General features: G+C 42.2%; 1 protein-coding gene across 1 annotated transcript in view; it reads right to left on the bottom strand.

Annotated features, from left to right (window-relative positions):
- Window positions 1-551: 551 nt before the first annotated feature.
- Window positions 552-19993, bottom strand: part of snd1 (staphylococcal nuclease and tudor domain containing 1) — a 163606-nt gene continuing 144164 nt past the window's right edge. Inside the window, exons 20-24 of the mRNA XM_017706457.2 lie at window positions 16274-16343; window positions 14659-14772; window positions 11345-11548; window positions 3496-3540; window positions 552-1458 (exon numbers count right to left, since the gene is read on the bottom strand). Coding sequence (XP_017561946.1) covers window positions 1393-1458; window positions 3496-3540; window positions 11345-11548; window positions 14659-14772; window positions 16274-16343 — 499 coding nt within the window. The 3' untranslated portion in view covers window positions 552-1392. The remainder of the gene's footprint in view (window positions 1459-3495; window positions 3541-11344; window positions 11549-14658; window positions 14773-16273; window positions 16344-19993) is intronic.

Raw genomic sequence — 19993 nt, 5'->3', positions numbered from 1 at the left:
CACCCCACCGAGGACTTTCCTTTCATTAGCCTGCAACCCAAATGTGATTTGAAACATATTTGGGGGTCTGAATTATTGAGTGTGTTTCATTTTGCCTCCAAACGCCTTAAAGGGGAAACATGCTCTGGCCTCATGAAAAATAGATCCCTGAATTCTCTAGCTTCGGCTTCTCACACACAGACACAAGCATGCCCACACGGGCACACACTGCTTTCTTTGCTCTGTTTGATCTAGTTGCACCATGTCTGACGGAATTAGGGGGTGGGAAAAAAAAAACCCATCAACTCTCTTAACAGGCACACCAGCACGTGCTGACGCACGCTTTCGTGCTGAACAGCTAATCAGTTCTAATTTGGAACCCTGTTCCACGCAGGATGACAAGCCGTGATTATCACCCAGGGCACACTATACATGCCATTCTCTGTCCTATTAGTAAATTATAATATAAAGCGGATACGTTTGATATTTGCTATTAGACAATCAAATGATCAGGCAGAGGCGACATTAATGGAGAATTAGCTATCCATTCATTCTCAGTGAGACACAGAAAAGAAGACTTTGCTCATTTTTATTTAGCAGATTTAAATACACTGACAGGGTCTACCTTGAAAATGAATTCAAACACTGTTGTTTTCTGCTATGGCAGGAGAGACAGAGAGGAGAAGATGAAGAAACAACCGTTATATGTAAACATCCCAGAGGAGTAGAATGAATGCTTGTCAAGGCGTTGGCAGCTTTTCTTTGTGCCACAAAAAGAGAAAAAAACACTCCTTACACAAAAGTCCAGAAAGATCAAACACTCATACATTAAAAAATACACTCATTAGTTTCACTTTGAGTGCACTTATCTAGCATCAAAATAATATCCATATACATTTAAATATAGAACTTTGTCTCATGATTAAGGAAGCGTTTTCTCAGGAAGCTGTTGAACTCATGATCTCTCTGTGCAAACCCCGCCCTTCTGAAAGTCCCGCCCTCTGAAGTAGAGCTCATACTGGAGCAGAACTACATTGGGTTTGGCTGTGGAGAAGCATTAAACAGTATGGTGACTGGCTAAAAATAAACACAGAAATGATAATTGGCTAACAATGTCATGGTAAGTTGGTCCTATTTTTAAGTATCTACAAGTGAAGTCACCTGTAGCCCTGCTCTCTTTAAAAAGAAAAAGGGGGAAAAAAAAATAAAAAATAACCCCAAAAAGATCCTTGGGCAGAAGAGGGGAAATGCACAGAGTGTGAAAGAAGACCGAGAGAGATGAATGCTGCAATATTGCAAAAAAAAAAAAAAAAAAAAAAAAGAGAGCATATTAACGCTTTGTTATGATGTTTTTTCCCTCTTTCTCTCTGCAGATGCATCTTATGTTCCACAAGGTCTTTGGAATGGCAGGACTTAGCGACGGTACCCAAACTCATCTGCGTCGTCGGCACGGAAGTCTCCATAGCGCCAAATATTGAGCTGAAACGAGAGACGGAAAAACAAACATAAGTTTTTTTTGTGGAACACTGAACAGAAAAAGGCCTACAACTGATTATATCCCCCAGCAAAACCTTATATTATAAACATTACAACATACTGCAGTCCAAATATAAGACTGAAAAGGTCAACTAATGAGCTATTTATAGCTTATATTATTATAGTATTGTTTTCCTCTTTCATAAAGTGCAAAAATGCTCAGATAAGAGAAACTTGTTTTTTTTATCTTGTGAACGCAGGGAAAAAAGTCACTACATCATTTTGCACTAAGAATAGAAAGAACAGCCGTTTAAAGCAGCCTTTTACACCAGCCAATTTAGGTCCAGCCATGTGTGGACACATCCTCATTTCATTCTATTCCGTCGATTTCAACTAGGCTTCACCTCATAAAACATAGAAGCGCTTTTTCTGTTCAGCGTTCCATTTCCGAGCAGCGGAATGGCCTTAGATTCAGAGTGGCTTAGGAGAGCGGATGAGAAAGGAGTCGTACAGGCTTCACTCTTTCACTGAGTGCTCCCTCTTTCTCTCATCATTGAGTGTGTGTGTGTGTTCAGCTGTTAAGTCGTAGAGAATCACAGCTAATTAGCGGCTATGATAATTAGCGCCGTTGTTAGGAGAGACATCATCATCAGCTCCTCGCATGGCTCAGTTTGCAGCTCCCACAGCAGAGCTCGCCACTCGTGTCTTGTTAAACATCCATTGGCCTCTGATGGGGAGCCGCGTGGAAGTGAAGATTGTGCTGCTAGTGAAAGCTGGCCTGCACCCCACCAAAACAGGCAGAATGGGTCAGTAACAGCACTCGTTCTGAAGGCCTGATCATTTCAGCTCTGGTGCCTCCAGAGAAAACGGGCACACAGCCCATGCAGGACAGTGCTGTAACGTCAGTGAGACGTGATGGCTCCACAACAGAGTGGAGACGACAGGGAAAGAAAAAGAGAGAATGGGGAATAGAGAGAAAGAGAAAGAGAAAGAGAGAGAGAGAGAGAGAGAGAGAGAGAGAGAGAGAGAGAGAGAGAGAGAGAGAGAGAGAGAGAGAGAAAGAGAAAGAGAAAGAGAAAGAGAGAGAGAAAGAGAGAGAGAGAGAGAGAGAAAAATGGGGGAAGAGTAAGAGAATAGGCAAAGAAAGAATACGGAGAGAAAATTGGGAAATAAGAGAGAGGGAGAGAACAGGGGAGAAAGAATGGGGAAGATAAAGAGAGAATAAGGACAGAAAGAATGGGGAGAGAGAAAGAATAGGGAAGAGAGAAAAAGAATAGAGAAGAGAGAAAGATTGGGGGCAGAATGGGGAAGATACAGAAATAGAAAACGAAGAGAATGGGAAAAGAGAAAAAAGGGAAGAATTGTGAAAAACAATGTATATTGGTAACTGAAATTATCATCTGATATACATGTTTCTCATTTTGTGACCATAAGCTTGTTATAAGATTATTTAACTTAATTAAATAAGTATAAATGTCTAGAACTAAGTCAAATTCACCACACTGGCAGATAATTTTGCTTATTTTGAGAAATATGCTTGAATCAAACAAGCAATTACCTGCCAATATAGTGAAAGGATGTAACTTACTAAAACTTATTTCAACAAGTAAAAAACATCAAGAAATAAGTAATGATAATCTTATCATAAGCTTACAAACAATCTCAAAATCAGAAATGTTACATATCTGCTAGATCATTTCACTTGTGAAGTTAATTTTTGCAGGGCACAGACAAATGGCTCAAGCAAGGAAGAGAAAAAAATAGAGAGGTATGGAAAGAAAACTAAGGAAAGGGAGATGGGGAGGGAGAGAGACAGAAAGAGAATGAGACAGACAGACAGACAGGATGAGTAGAAAGATCTGGGGAAGCTGTAAGAAAGAAAAGGTGGATGAGCAGAACAGAGAAAGGGGGAGGGCAAAAAAAAGTAAGAGTACAGATAAGAAATAGAGAAAGTTCACTGAGTGTGGAGAGGTAGTTGAGGGCAGAGGAGGACCAATGGAAGGTGAGGCAAGATGGAAAAGGATTGGTGGATGGACTTACCCTAGCACTCTTTGCAGACTCCTGGCTATTTAGATACTCGGTCACCTGGAAAACAAGCAGAAGCATAGTGCTTAGGCTAAGAACTGAGATTAGTGTCACATGGCAGAGCTGACTGAGGATTAGTGGCTTCAAAAAGGGGTAAACAACAATAAAGATGACAACATGAATCACCCACCCACAAAGCAATGCAGCAAATGAAAACAACCAGCTATATAGCAGGTGGGCTTTACCAATGTGTGTCTATGACATACCTTAATACATCCCCGCGTCCTACCAGCCCACTCAAACTCATTTTCTAATCCCGTTCTACATGTAGCCCATCACTGAAAGGGGTCTTCGAAGGAAATCAAATCAGGGTCTTTAGTCACGTGAGTGGCAGAGGGGTTTTATTTGAGGGTGGATTTGGTCGGGAAGTGAAAGCGCGAGTGCTTACAGGCTGTTCTTGGACCGATATCACTGGATCTCTCTCTCTCTCTGTCTCTCTCTCTCTCTCCCCCTGCCTCCCTCCCTCCCGATGAGCAACAGCACGAGCAGGCCTGCACAAAGCGACCATATTGACCGTTTCTGCCAGAGTGGCCATTTAGAATCATCGACTGAACCATGGATGAGTCACGCAGGGAAAAGTGAGAGAGAAGGTGTGCAAAGGAAACAGGAGAGGAAGGGGGAAAGGGAAAAAAAGAGGCATGGATAATCTGCTCAGCTCAAGGTGCAAACCTCTCAGAGGATGCCACTGTGATAGATGGCTTCAGGATGTAAGGGAGGGGTGGGATGCAGCATATTACACTGAACCCATATTTCCCAGCTTATTAGGAACAGTTGAGATCACAGCCAAGAAATTAACACAAATCCACAAAGATGCCAGATGTTGAAAACTGCAACGTGTGAGTTCTTTCAATAGTGTGTTTCAGTGCGCGTGTTAGAGGGTGTGGGGGTGTATTTAGGTCTTAATTGCTTAGCTAGCGAGCTGATTCTGCAGTGCTGCAGAACACACGGAGAGAGAGCGAGAGAGAGAGAGAGAGAGAGAGAGAGAGAGAGAGCGAGAGAGAGAGAGCACGAGAGAGCGAGAGAGAGAGAGAGAGAGACAGAAGCATGTCTGGAGGCTCCAGCTGCAGACTGTGTGGAAAAGTGCAGCCAGCGCATAGGCCATCCATCAAGCCTGTGGCCTGCATGAACCACACAAACATGCATGCGATGCAACCAATGCTAAAGAAATGCATAGCTTTCCCAAAGACACTATCATAAGATGGTCTAAAGGTGTTTAGTAGATGTTGAAGGTTCTATTCTCTGCGTGATTTTTCTCAGGCTTTATAATATCACTTAATCAGTCATTGTTTTTCGGCGGCAACGGAGACAGGCGAGCTGACAGAACAAAGCAACTTCTGGACAAAAGTCAAAAGAATTTGTGCTGCTCTGGATGTGTCGGCCAAAGTGTGTTTTAAACAGCAGCAACACAAACCAGGCTGCAGGTATGTGGTAAAAAAACAGTGTTTTTACTGAGCTGTTAGCCTCTTTTTTTTTTTATTTTATTTTGCATGATGAGATGCAATGGGTACCTGAATAGTGATTTCAGTACTGGCATCTTGGATGGTTAACCCTCTAAAATCCCTGGCTTACTGCATACCGAGGCTTAATATTTAGTAACTACATGACCTACAATGCAAACTGGCTGAGTTATACAAGTTATAGAAGTGTGTGGTAAAACTTTAAAACCAGCCTCTGGGTCCTGGCCATATATAAGGAGTTACCAGGATGTAGCCTATCCAGCACCAGCAGTACATGTCTGTCACTTAAGATAAAGAGCATGTCTGTCACTTAAGATAAAGAGCATGTCTGTCACTTGTAAAGACAGTTTTGTCTGTTGGTTCAATTTTTCCCTCCTTTTCACCGCTCACTAATAAACAGTGTAAAACTCTGAGACTGTGCATCAGTAAAAGAACAGCACGAATGTAAAGTTAAAGTAAACTGGAGTTTAGAGCAGATGGGTCGTTATTGCACCTTTTTCCACCAAACTTGTCACCAAAACCCCAAAACACCACAATACTATGTTGCACAGTAATTGAAAATCAAACCGCACAGCCACTATGCCCCAAACATTCAAAGTGTGTTTTAAAGTTTGGCTCTCTCAATCTCCACACTGAAATGAACTGAAATGGCCCAAGTGTCTCTCTCTCTCAACCTTCAGGTTGCCCTGCCTGGGGAGTGTTGGAATGAAATAGGTTTTGGTCAGTGGTGCGTGTCATTCGGGATGTGTCTCATGCTTTAAGCGTGGCTGTGGTGGCACTGTGTGTGTGTGTTTGTGGTCGGGGGGGGGGGGGTTTAAGACTTATGCGAGAAGAGGCAAAAGTGTCCATTACAACCAAGACACTAACACTCTTTCTGGTTAATGAGGAATCGGGCTGTCAGCAGGAAGTGTCTTCCCTTCCCACAAACACCACCACACTAAGGGCTGGGTAGTGGAGTGAGGGTTGATGAAACATGACAGAGGGTGATGGGGGGGGGGGGGGGGGGGGGGTGGTGTGTGTGTGAAAGTCTGTGAGTGAGACAAGAGAGACTGAGAGGGGTAAAAGGCGATAGTGCTCCGTCAACCCGGGCTTTAGCGTGGCTAAAGCAGGAGAGGATGACAAACCACACAGGTAGCTCCACTCCTCTTTACTCACCCCTATTAGAGTGAACGAGTAAACTTTGTCAATGCTTTCCAAAAAAAACAACAACAACAAAAAAAAACCCTTACACCTCCCAAAGGACAATCTCACTGGCTCCCCCTCAGCACAATCACAGAGTAATAAAAATGTTATACCTCCCATGGGCCTCCTCAGCTGGCCCCTACAGCTCAATTACACTGGAGGAAAGTAGCCTGGGGTGGGTGACTACCAGTCGTAAGGTTTGCAGTAGAAGAGCTTTGAAACACTGAATTTCCCTTTCATGTAATAACTGCAGCAACTTGAGGCGTTTCAGCAGCGCCCCTTCTTTAACACTTGTGTTGTTTAAAACATGCATTTAATCACAGGACTGGCTGATCCTTCTATAAGAGTTGTCACCAGCCCTGAAAATTAGAAACTAGCCTTCTAGAAAAAATAGGCTACTTACTTTCTAAAAAGAAATGAGGAATAGCAGCAGTCAAAAAGGGCATTTACAAAAGTTGGGACAAAATTTCGGGTTTACAAATCTCGGGTTGAGTGATCCTCAAAGGGTAGCTGCTGCTGTGGCACACAAAGGCCCTAGATCAAGTCCTCCTGTTTTCAGTTATTAAACGCAGCCAATGAATTGATTCCCATAGTTACTTAAAACATGAGACAGCAAAAGCTTAGTAATACATAAAACTAAGGACCTCAGAAGCCCGCACCAGCGGAGCAATAAACTGACGTTCAGACATCAATCTGATGGCTGTTTTATAGGAAATATGTAACAAAAAGACTATTAGGATAGTAACAGTAAAACCCAGATAGAATAAACAAACGATAGTACTCTAATGTGAACAACGTATCTGCATCTGAGCTCTATTCATGTTTTTTTTCTTGTGAGTTAAACTTGCTCTTAGGTCTGCCTGTCTACACTAGCATGGGCTGAAGCATAAATATATACACAGGCATCTGTGGGCTTTACTAAGTACAACCAATACAATTTCGTGCTTGACTGAGCACTTTAAGTTCTCTTTGTTGGCAAATAATTTTTGCTGGTAATAACATTTACATTCCATATAAACCAATGACCACAGCATGGTACCTCATCAGGATTCTCACCCTTTCTGCAGGATGAAATGCCACATCATCTAGACTTTATAACTTTACACACTGTGTTCAGTGTCCTAGTCTTTTGTAAGTCATCAACTCACCACATTAAAGGAAAACATGAATATATGTATTAGTGATACTGCATCAGCATTTTTTCCTCTGAAGTAAATTTTAAATCATGGCATCCTGAGTCTATAACTGACAACAGAATACACACATGTCTATAGCTTTCCTGGAAGGAAATGCATGGATAGGTCTGGAAATGCATGCTTTTGAAATCCATAATTTTCCAGCCAGACTACATTTGCACAATAACCTTGAAGGCAATTATCCTTTTATGGTTTCATTCAACATTGTGGTATTATTGGCAATTTAGAGAAGGTCCAGCTAGCAAATAACAAAATATGGAAGTGTCAATGAGCAGGTAAAAGCACAATATCTAGTCAAGTCACCGGCATTGGTTGAAATAACAGACCCAGTATTTTCGACAGATCATAGTTAGCCATCAGTAGGGATATGCTCTATGATTGTAATTGCTGGTAATTAGTGAGTAGGCAATGATGTGTGTGTAAAGCTAATGAACTTCAAATGGCACCAGTGTCACTTAGGCAAGCTGATGGTGCGAGGCAGTGGAGTGTCAGCAGAGAAATCTCCGTCTCACACGCACTCAAACTCCCTCATACACAAATACTTGCGCACAAAACAGAGACTGCCATGCAGTCAGTTTTATGGGGAGGCAAGGGAGAACAATCCAAACATCAAGCAACTAAAAAGAAGGCAGCTCAACTACTTTGATCTTCTCCTACAAAAGGTAAACTGCAGAGCCAGACGTGAATCATCTTTGAATATTTAAGGCCGGTCCTTTAGTTAGCATTAGAAAATGTTTTTAATAACGTCTGTTTGCATTACAGTGTTGCATTTTGGTGCAACTGTAATGCCCACTTGCTTTCATAAAATGCTTAAGTATGCATGTGATGTACTGTTACAAAAAACAAACAAACAAAAAAAAAAACCTTTGAGTACAAACTTATTTGAAAAAAGTCAGTCTGTGCTTGCTGATACCACCTCCACAATTCTGGAACTGAACATCCGTAAAAGAAAATGCCAGCTTGATCTCAGGCTAATGCACAGCCATCAGCCTTAAAACCAGCTCATAAGTCTCAGCCTCTTATCAGAGCACCTGTATTAACAGCACTGGAGGGTGGGGGGAGGAGAACAAACTGTCTTATCTAACACCCACTCTCTATCTAACCCTCTCTCTCACTATCTCTCTCTGCGTACTAGACTCAAGTGAAAGTATCTTGTTTGCTCTCAGATGTGTCGACTCTGGTCCGTAGGCTTTAGGAGAGCTCAGATTTGCTGACAGACAGCAAAGCAGGTGTCAAGCACTGCTGATATACTCAGAGAAGAGTGGAGGACAGGTAAAGAGTGAAGATCTCAAGGCTCTTTACCTCCCAGGTCCCCCGACTCCTCACGTGGGATATATAAAAGGAATAAAATATCAAAGAGAGAGCGTGAGAGAGAACGAAAGAGCAAAGAGCTGTATTTAATCTTGGGGGTGGGGTTTGCTCCCATGGCAGGTTGCTATGTTATGAAAGCAGTGTAAATAATTACCGTATATTAATGACATTTCAAATCACATCTCATTTCGTTAGAAATGAAAGGTCTAATCCAGCACATTTACTTTAACTCTACAGATTATAATTCATCATGCTGCTTGCAGAGACATGCAAGTGGAAGCAAATTTCCAAACAGCAGCCAACTGCACTAGAAATGTAGGCTGTAAGTGAACGAATGGCAGAGGATGGCTTCAATTACAAACGTGGACTCATCTCATAAAACCTTCCTCTACATCTCTACTCTAGAGATTTCCCCATTGCACAATAAACCTGTTAAACCAAGTCTTTTAAAAAATATTTGACTTCAACCGCTATCCTGTAGAACTACGTGATTTCCGGGCAGAAGCACATAACCCATGTTTAACCAACTCAACTGTTCACAATTCACCAGCATGGCTCTCTAGCTATCTGCTAAATAATTCAACTTGTTAAAGTGTGCAGGGCAACACACAAAGTCTGCTGAGAATCAGACTTTGGCTGCGTTTAACATTTTTTCCTTATAATGCCTGCCACGTTTATGCTACTAAAAGGTAACACAAACAATACAGATGCTGATAAACCTGTAGTTACCAAGCTAATTACTGTACACTTTCAATTTATTGTGAGGATTTAATTAGTATGAATTGCGTCTGGTCGTGTATTAATACAGCTTAGCGAGGTTTTTAGAAGGTGCAGAGTCTCTCTGCTCCAAGTATCCCTCTAGCACTGATCTAAGCTGCAGGCAGCAGCTGGATCGATCCACCATGATTAGCCTCATCTCATCCAGCGGTCAGCATGGCTATGGTCCATCTGCTTAAACACACACACAAAACCAAGAGTCACAGCTTCCCAAAAATACCTACAGAGGATAAGCGCTTTATAATCATCTGATGACTGAAGTGCTTGGCTAGGCTTCAAAAGCAGCACAGCAGCTCACTCTTTCAAAGACACACACACATCATCTGTAGAAGCTGGAGAAAGCAGGCGAAGATATGGCAGATGTGTGCATGCTGCAGATTACACCGCTGTGTGTGTATGTGAGCTCTCAAAAGGGTGGGGGGAGTGATGTCTTTGCAGTAATTCACAGCAAGGCCCATGAGGAAACCGGCTTGCCAGTGAAACGAGGCAGATGAAGAAAGCGACCCGGAACGACAGTGCTCCTTTGGGAACAGCGACGCGGCAGACCGGACAGAGCCCATCACAATCAGGTTCCATATGGCGCCAGGCTGCAGGTCCACCCGCTGAGTTTACACAGCAGTTGATCAGGAGGGCTCTCTGAAGAGCCACAGCAGAAGGCTTGCCATTTCTCCAGAGCATTAACCGATGCAAATGCTAAAGAACAGGTTAAAAGACACAGACCAAGGGCCAAATCGTGGCAAGAAAATACTCACTGGTTATTGCTAGCCAACTGAAATATGGCTAGCCTCCTGGCAAAATAAACTGCTGCATTTTCTGGGGAGAAAAAAAAAAAAAAAAAGAAGGAAAAAAAAAATCCCCGTGTGTAGCTGCAGCCACGGTGTGCATCTGCTGGTGGCATGCAGCCACAGAAATGTTTCCATGGTACTAAGTCCATAGATTTTTTTTGATGAAGATGAGTTGGTACACCTGAGTTTCCGTCCCCACTAACAATCTAAACACAGCATGAGACTGAAAGAGTGCAAATAAATGAACATTTTATGGTTTCATAGCTTAAGCCACGCTGCTATTGGTCACCTAGAAATACTGATGCAAACCATAATTAAATTTCAGGATTACATGAGATCACTAGCTCTCAAAGCTCTCAGGCAGGCTCTTCATGCTTAGTAACATATTTCCTTCAGCAATTTCATTTGTAATGTGTGATGTGTAGCTCGCTGTCTCTCCAGTGTGTTCAATCTTACAGTACAGAAAGCGTCACCCATTGCTTTGTTGCAGGCGAAAGCTCCAAGCCCAATACCACTGGTGGGGAGTGTGCAGTGTTTTATAATGGTAGAAAATGGCCTGCGAGAGAGAACCTGCTGAGGACTCGGTGAAGAGCTGATGGCAAAACAGCAAGGTGCACAGGCCCATTCAATGTGTTACAGCAGATCACCTGCTGACCTAATGATTATTCACCTTACAGCTCAATAAGACATATGGAGTTGACCAGGGTGATTAAGTTTGTCTATTGCTGTATTATGGATCAGTGAGATACAGCTCGCTACTGCACAAGATGTAAAAGCCATTATACCCCTAACTCCCAACAATGTACTATTCGATATTATCAGTATACTAGTCATGACTGATTCCACCAATACCAGAATGTGAATATGAAAAGATGCAATGCTGTTTGAAATATAAAAGGGGAAATAACCACATCAATATCCATGGTAGCATATAGCAGGGAGAAGAAACAACAAACAACCTATAATTTTATGCCAGATTTTCACAAATTATGAAAAGGGGCATATTATACATTACGATTAAAACTGTCTACAAATGTCACACTATGGTCCAGCCAGGTGCATCTTTGTGTGTAGCTGAGGGTAGCTTCTCACTCACCATTTTCTGCAGGTGTTTCTCCTTACGCACATCCACCATCACTAGCCCCTCTTTGACCAGGCCCTGACCCACATCGTCTTTGGAGTCGGAGAACAGCAGGGTGACGTGGGGACAGGTAGCGCCACCGTACTCTACGTTCAGTAGACACTGTGTGTTCTGTATATCTCTCACCACGCAGTCCACTGCATCAGCTCGTGCATCTTCCTGTGAGAGAGCAAAAACATAGTGAACAGATTACACCTACATTCACTATAACAGGTCCATAACAGAACCATTAAAAAAATTTAAAATACAGTGAGATGGTGCACATACAGTACTGTATTCTGGACCCTGATACCTTAGATCAGACACCTTTTCTGGACCAGTATGCAAGCCAATTACTCAATGGATCAACACAAACCTAAGTTTAGTCTATTCATCCATGTACTGCTCACACTCTGGACATACCAGACACACAAGATCAGACAGAAATACTTTGAGTGGACTGAAGCACTGTGTGTGGTGCTGCACCAAGAACTATAGAGCAAGAACTGACTATCATGCTTTCTTTCTGTCCCTAACACACACAGCACATTAGAGCTGACCCAGTCTCCATGGCAACTGTGAAGCATGCTACCCTTGGGGGTGGTTGGAGAGGGACAGATTTGAAGGGGAAAAACTCGGGAGTCGTTTTGATTTTACTCTCCCTCCGGTCAGCCTGTTTCAGTAGCTATGGGCGCGCCCAGGGCGCACAGAGAGAGAGAGAGAGAGAGAGAGAGAGAGAGAGAGAGAGAGAGAGAGAGAGAGAGAGAGAGAGAGAGAGAGAGAGAGAGAGAGAGAGAGAGATAGGGAGGAGGAAAGAGATAGGAGAGAGACCGGGGAGAGGGAGATAAAGGGGAGGACGTAGAGACAGGGAGAGAGAAGAGGACAGAAGGTGAGGAAAAAGGGAGAAAGACAAAGCAAGAAAGAATAGTTTGGGAAAGAGGGAGAGAGAAAGATGAGAAGGGAAAAGGGACGGAGGTGTTCTCTTAATAGACTGTATCAGACTGCAGGGTGAGAGACACCTAACGTGATTGGGAACTTTTTCCTGGGTGACAGTGCAAAGAACAGTGGACAGTGTGTGTGAGTATATTATGCTAAGTGAGTATACGGCTGGATGATTTCACAGGCTGCAAGTGCGGTATGTGAGAGGCACAGGGCTGTCACACACACTGACAGCGGGCGTGGATAGTGAACGAGTTTGTGTCAGCTTGTGAGACATGCTGTTTTTAGAGAAAATTGAGTGAGTGTAATGGCTCAGTCTTCACTACCCAACACATGGAGGACGTCACACACTACAGAAGAGTAGTACAAATACCAACACATACCGACACCTCACTAACAAGTGTGCTCAAGATCTCTTAGACGCTCATTAAGTTCTCTTTCTTTTTTGTTACCCTACCCCCCAGTTTAGCCACGGCCATTGCCCACCTAACAAGCTAGGTCTCTCCCATCACATGATGCTACTGAGCTGGGTAGGGGGGTGGGGGGGGGGGTGAAGGCTAGCACATGCTCCCCCTCAGACACGTGAAGTACCACTGCATCTTCTCAAATATTGCTTTTACTTAACATCTCAATGTTAACAGGATAGTGTAGCACACTTGAAGAATAACTGCCAACTCTTATGTCAGCTAGCAGATGCCTGCATTGTCTAGCATTGTGTTGAGTGATGCGGAGAGGGATGGGCATCCTGCTCATTCTGAGAGAGCGAGGCCAGTTATGCTCTCTTAGACTCCTGGCCTTGGATGCCTGTGGCATCACTTAGAATCAAACTTTCTAACTCAAGTTAGGAGGACTGCAATTCATGTCGAGTTGAAAGTCCCCCGTGTTGTGGTGATGCAGAAATTATAATTAGTGGTGTCAAAGTTAACATGTTAATAATGTGTTACCACGACTAATTAAAGACACTTTATTTCGAACTCACTTTAATGCACTCTCCTAGCTTAAATTGTCTAATAACACATTCCAGCCTGAAGCCCAGCTGCTCACAAGCTGTTGCTATGGCTTCACAACCTATAGCTCCGTAGTTCCACTGATGGCTCTACTGAAGAGAATCAAATTTATTTCCAGCTACTGCATCACTGTCCAATTTGTCATCATTGTTATCATTTACAAGCAAAAGACAGATCTGATGACGGCAATAACAGTGATGTCAGTAATGCTATCACTAATGGATGTTTTCGGTAGAAAATGCTGGACAGGAGCTGAAACATGGAGCCACTGCTGCTCTCAAAGGACAGTGCTGATTGGAAAATTAAAGGCTGTATTCAAGACTATTTCATGTTCATATTCACTTGTATGGCTGCACTGCAGTCAAATAAGACAAATGTGATTAATCACAATTAACTACACAAACTAACATGGCTAATCATGATTAATTATTTCAACTGTGTGACAATCCTAGTACAATACATTCTATGCTTTTGAGAATCTTAGAGTAAGTATACGTTTGTGAATGTGTCAGTGATTATATCTTGCAGGACATAGACACACTTGCATGCACATGTACTGTGGGACATGGATGAGGTAAAGGTTTTTGGTGATGTTTGCATCAGTATTTATCTGACTTGCCTGGAACAAAGTGAATGTATACTCTGGTCTGCGTGAATATACTAGGTTTGAGTCAATCTTCAAAAATGTATGTATGCATGCATCTACACTCACAGGCCACTTTATTAGGTACACCTTGCTAGTAAAAGGTTGGACCCCCTTTTGCCTTCAGAACTGCCTTAATTCTTCGTGGCAGACTTTCAACAAGGTGTTGGAAACGTTCCTCAGAGATTTTGGTTGGTTATTTGAGTTCCTGCTGCCTTTCTATCATCTGGAACCAGTCTGCCCATTCTCCTCTGACCTCTCACATCAACAGGGCATTTTCATCCACACAACTGACCGCTCACTGGATATTTCCTCTTTTTCGGACCGTTCTCTGTAAACCCTAGAGATGGTTGTGTGTGAAAATCCCAGTAGATCAGCAGTTTCTGAAATACTCAGACCAGCCCGTCTGGCACAAACAACCACGCCACGTTCAAAGTCCCTTAAATCCCCTTTCTTCCCCGTTCTGATGCACTCTACCTCTACATTCCTAAATGCATTGAGTTGCAGCCGTGTGATTGGCTGATTAGCTGTTTGTGTTTACAAGCAACTGTGGTGTACCTAATAAAGTGGCCAGTGAGTATGTATGTATTTATGTGCTTTATGTGGGCACTAAAGTAGATGGTTATTGGAGTGTGTGTGCCTGTGTTTCTGCATATACAAGGGCTGTGTGAGGCTTCAAGTATGTGTATGAGTGTACTTACATCCTGTGGGACCTGGATGAAGGCGAAGGTGTACTCAATGGCCTGAGGAGGCAGATTGCGGGTGCTGAAGGCAGGAGGAAGAGCCGCTAGACGCACAGAGGACACCATCTCTCGCTGTAGAATGACACAAATACACATGCATTACCCAAGAGGACTTACTCATCTTTCATCCATCAACTGTATCGACAAGGCCTCCAGCAAGCAAAAACACTATTGGCAAGCCACAGATGCGAGCAGAGAGGGGAACTTCTTTCATCCCATCTGCAGTGGCTCGCTCTCAAAGCTGCTGTTTAAAACCGGGAGGGAGTGGAGCACTCTTAATAGGCTCTATACTCCCACTGCATCGGGTTCTCATCACAACAATATGGGGATGGTGGAATGAGAGAATGGGCCCCATCACCTCAGTGTGGAGCTGCCACCATGCTCAACAACAAAGGCCTACTCCAGGCATCAAACAAGAAAGAGAAAACGGATAGGGGGAGAGAAAGAAAGAAAAAGAAAGAAAGAAGAGAACAAACAAAGCACTTGCCAAGATGACTGTATCTTCTCCTGCACACTAAGACCTTGAGTTTTTCACTGAGAAGACAGCGAGTTGGCGGACAGATAGAACATATCAGAATATCCAGCGACACTAAATATACAGGCGTGAGAAGGTTTAGAGAATACTACAGCATTAATACAAAAAAAAAAAAAAAAAAAAAAAGGACCCAGGTCACTTTACTGTTGCCTGGTTTATAGCTGATGGTAGACCGTGCTGGGAGTAATGGGAACGACAATATTTATACAGATGGAGATTTATTAAAAGCCATATACTTTTTGATGGCACAAGACCTGACCCAAGAGACAATATGCTGTGTCAATCAATGGCCATTATTCCAGCTGCAGCTGACTAGATGATGGTGGCTGGTGACTGAAAGAACTGCATTTTAAAGATTATAGGCTCAGATGAAGGCCCAAAGCTTTGGGTGTAAAGAAGACTGATAACGCTTTGAGATGTCAAAGCGGGAAAGATGGAGACTGAGCAAAAGAGATGGGCAAGAAAGATAGATGGTGACAGAGACCAAGATGGAAAACGCAGTATAAAGCATTTAGAGAAAGAAGACCAAGGACCAGAGAAAGTGAGATACAGACTTATAAATAAATAAGATAAATAAAAAGACTTGGATAAACACACACAGACAGAAAGATTAGACACACTGATAGGCATGCAAATATACTTTTCTTAAAATGATAATAATAATAATAAAAATAAAAATAATAGCAAATCCAAGTCAAGTCGTTGAGCACAAAAGCTCAAAGCAAGTAACACAGTTACACATTGCTCTGTGTGTTTTTTTTTTTGTGTTGGTTGAATCACTAACTGTGCCCAAAGCACCAGCTAAATGCCTCTCAAAACAAGCACAGCCCCAAACGCAGCAGCAAAATGTGCTAGTATTGGACTTTAAGCCTTTACACAGACATCACTGCCATCATAATAAGTGGCGAGTGCGTGGCTAATGCTAATCTGTTCCACCATTTCATTCCCTGATTTGACTGTAATGAATTTACAGTTGCTTTAAATGAGATTTCACTACCTGCTGAAACACTAACAAATACAGAGAGCATGGTTACTCACGTTGCCATAGTCTATGTAGAAAACATGAACCTTTGCTGGGGATTCAACCTTTTCCACACGAGCTCTGTACCTAGTGAGAGAGAGAGAGAGAGAGCAAGAGAGAGCGAGAGAGAGAGCGAGAGAGAGCCAGAGAGAGCGAGAGAGCCAGAGAGAGCGAGAGAGAACAAGCAAGCGAGAGAGAGAGATAGAAAAAAAGAAAGAGTGAGCGAGAGAGAGAGAAGTGAAGAGTACATGATTAGATTCTTATGTCCCAGAGGACTGTGTCATATATCTGTAGGGGTGGGGATGGATGAACAAAGATGCAAGGCTATGTACACATGAGCAACAGCATTCAGAACTCTTCCTTTTTCTGGACGGCAAACCACAGAGGACAGGGTGTTCTGGTGTATCTACACACATATATACATGCAACTCCTTGCCATGGGCCTTCAATCTGGCCCTCTGGGCGGCTTCCAGACATCCTCTATCTGGCATGGCCCACTTTAAGCGAGAAAGCAAAGCGCTAAACCTCCTCCTCTTCTTAAAACTAACCCAACAGTATTAAACCTTTACGGCCTCTTTTTTTTTTATAAGAAGCATATCTTCTGCATAAAAGCCTTCTGAGTTAGAATCCTGGCAAATTAAATATGTAGGTGGCACTGTCAACTTACTTTGAACCACAGTAAGGTTAGAATCTCTTGTATATTCAAAACCCTCTAAATCACAGATGCCTAAGGACAGGGTGAAAGGGTGGTCTTCTATTTAGAAAAGAGTTCAAAGCACTGCATGACAGGACTATAGACAATGCTAAAAAGGTGTCTGGGTGTCTCTTCCAACCCCACTTGCTTTCTTCTCCTGCCTTCAGATCCACCGCAACCCTGCCTAGTTCCCTTTTCACAAAGCCCCAATGATCCAAAACAATGTGCTTTATTCAAGACTTCCTGCACTACTACTACCATTCGATCCAATCTAAAAATTCCCTCACATTACAAGCCTTCCTACTCATATTGCCCTGAATTTTCATAATCTTGTTTGTGACGCATATCTGTGATTTGCTTGAATCTACCTCTGCCCTGATGGGACGTGCATCGACAATTTAAATCACCAAGCTAGCCACTGCTGACACAAGGAAACACTACATAATACACATATATGTGCAGGAAAATGCTAACGTCTTTATTTTAAAAATAAACAAACAAGCAAACTTATGCATACTGATTGGACATGGATATGTGCCTGATCTAGGACCACATACGAAAGGGGCTCAGTTCTGATTTAAAGATCAGAGTTGTGTGTTCATACAGCCAAAAAACAGACCAGTCCTCCAGGTCACTACAGTTTCAGAGGTACCCCTGTAAGCAGAGCAAATCAAAGAGAACTACACTAAGGACTGTAACAATACTCAGTCTCTCCTGACACTTCAGCATTGTGAATGTTTTGAGAAACCAGGCAGTGGAGGGGGACAGAGAGATGGACAAACCGAAAGGAGAATGTTAAAAACGATTAAGGCAGCAGAGAGATAGCATAAGAGGGGGCTGAATGCACCATGGCTCGGTGCCGAGCTTTTCAAATCCCCTCGCCATTCAGGAGACCTTGAAAGGACGCAAACTCTAATTAGTATTTAATAAGTAGAGAACAAGGCGCCACAAAAAGCGCAGAAGAGGAAAAAGAGCGTAATGGGCCTCCCTACAGAGGCTGCCGTTCACTCCCAACCAAGACAGGACAAAGCAAGTTGCCGCCATCATTCCCAAAAGACAAAGCTCTCTTTAGTGCAGCAAACAGATGAGGATGAGCAGAAATACTCTCAGGCAAACTACTAAAATTAAAATAATAAATTAAAAAGTAAACAAACAAATGGACCCTTTACAACAAACAGATGGCTCTTTTTAAAGTGTCTTTTCAATACTACATAAGAGGATGAAATTATGACAATGAAGCTCATTTGCAGCTACACGAGGGAGAGCTGCCCACCTGCTTTCTATCAAGTTGTTCCCCCATGTTGCTATAAATATGCTGATGTTTTTTTATTTATCCCCATGTCCCTCATGTCATGTGGCCGGCAAAGTAAGCTCAACGGACCCTTCATCACAAAGACTTCCATCTGCACCACTTGACTTGACCCATCTAACAACCAAATACACATGCCTTTAAGTTGAGAGAAGAGCTTAGACCACTACTTATGAATTAGTGGTCATATTTCACGAATCATTAAATAGGTATTAAATCATAGTGGACCCAAGCCAGCTTCACAGAGCACAGGCAGTAGTTCGAGAAAAAAATATAGCCCCAAAAGTACTGCTTTCATCATTCCTACCTAAAAAGTACAGCAAACTGGCCTCACTGTTAGCCACCTCTACCATGCAGAGGCTCCTTGGGAGTAATGACTCTGATTTGTCTTTGCAAAGCCGTAGCCTTTGTATTGAACACTAGAGCATCCCTCAAAAAGAGAATTCAATAGCGAAGTTCCAGCATTTACAAGGTTTGTTGTAACATTTGACTTTAATGAGCACATGTTTTCATTTAAATACAGTGAGGCCTAAAGGTCTGAGAAAACTAGTAAAAAGCTATTTTGCATTCCTTCCTAATTTAATGGTAAGATTTTCATTCGATTATCAGCATAATTTGAATGAAAAGTACAATCTCTAATGAATTTCTCCATGTCCTTCTATTGCTTTATGATAGTGTGCACTGGAGCACGGACAGGATCCCCCAGCTTCTGCAAAAGCCTCTGATGAATAGATCAAATGCTTCTGAGTTGTGTGAACATATGCTCCATTTTTGTACAAATGCCTTAACATGGTCAGCGTCAAAATTTTGCTTAAATTTGCATAGTGACCTAGACAGTGCAGAATCTTCAATATTTCTTCTCTACACTTTACTTGTTTTTTCTTTCAAAATGCTTAAATGTTCTGTTTATTTCCAAGTTTAGTTTCTTTCACAGACATGGTTTAGTTGGCAGTAGTAATAGTTTTAGGATGTATTATTAGCGCCAAACCATTAGCATTTTGGTTATTTGTAACGCTGCTTTTCGTTGTGCTGTTAAGTGGTCAGTGGATGAGGTTTGTGAATTATCAGAGCGGTCTCAGATTTTGGATCCCACTGTGTCAGGAGGTGTATTTTTTTTCATGGATCTCTATGCTTGTTACACCGTAAACACACTCAGATACAGGGCTGTAGTATTGGGTGCACACTGCTCAAAAGCTGTGGCTACACAGTTCATTTTCCTGCTCTTTTTAAATAAATAAAGAACATCAAAGGACTTGCTTTTCATATTCAATGACTACAAACATGCAAGTTGGCTACATTCAGATGGTCACTGAACTCAAATCATTTAATGATTTTATCTAGTTCCCCTGGTTTACGGTTACAAAGTTAACTGAATTAACTTATCAAAATTTCGAATGCATTAAGTAAAAAAATAAAAAGTACTGGCTGAAATGACCATGAAATGTCAACATATGACACACTGATAGGAATATAAAACATTACATTATTATTTTTTTTGGGATACTTTGAAATTTGTTTTTAAAAAGTATAATAATGAATAAATCAACGTTGGAGAAAATGTTAGTCATCCTTTCTTAATGCTCATCTTAAAACAAAAAAGACAAATTAACAACAGAAAATAATTCAAGTCAGGTTGGATCATATATATATACATATATAAAGTGTGTGTTTTACACTCTAGGCTGCCAAAGGAGTGAACTTTCTTCATTTGTAAACACCAAATGAAGTTTGTTG

This window comes from Pygocentrus nattereri, chromosome 11 (assembly GCF_015220715.1).
Source record: "Pygocentrus nattereri isolate fPygNat1 chromosome 11, fPygNat1.pri, whole genome shotgun sequence".
In the NCBI taxonomy this organism is placed as follows: domain Eukaryota; kingdom Metazoa; phylum Chordata; class Actinopteri; order Characiformes; family Serrasalmidae; genus Pygocentrus; species Pygocentrus nattereri.
Note: the sequence above shows the minus strand (reverse complement) of the source record. Positions and strands in the feature narration are given on the sequence as shown.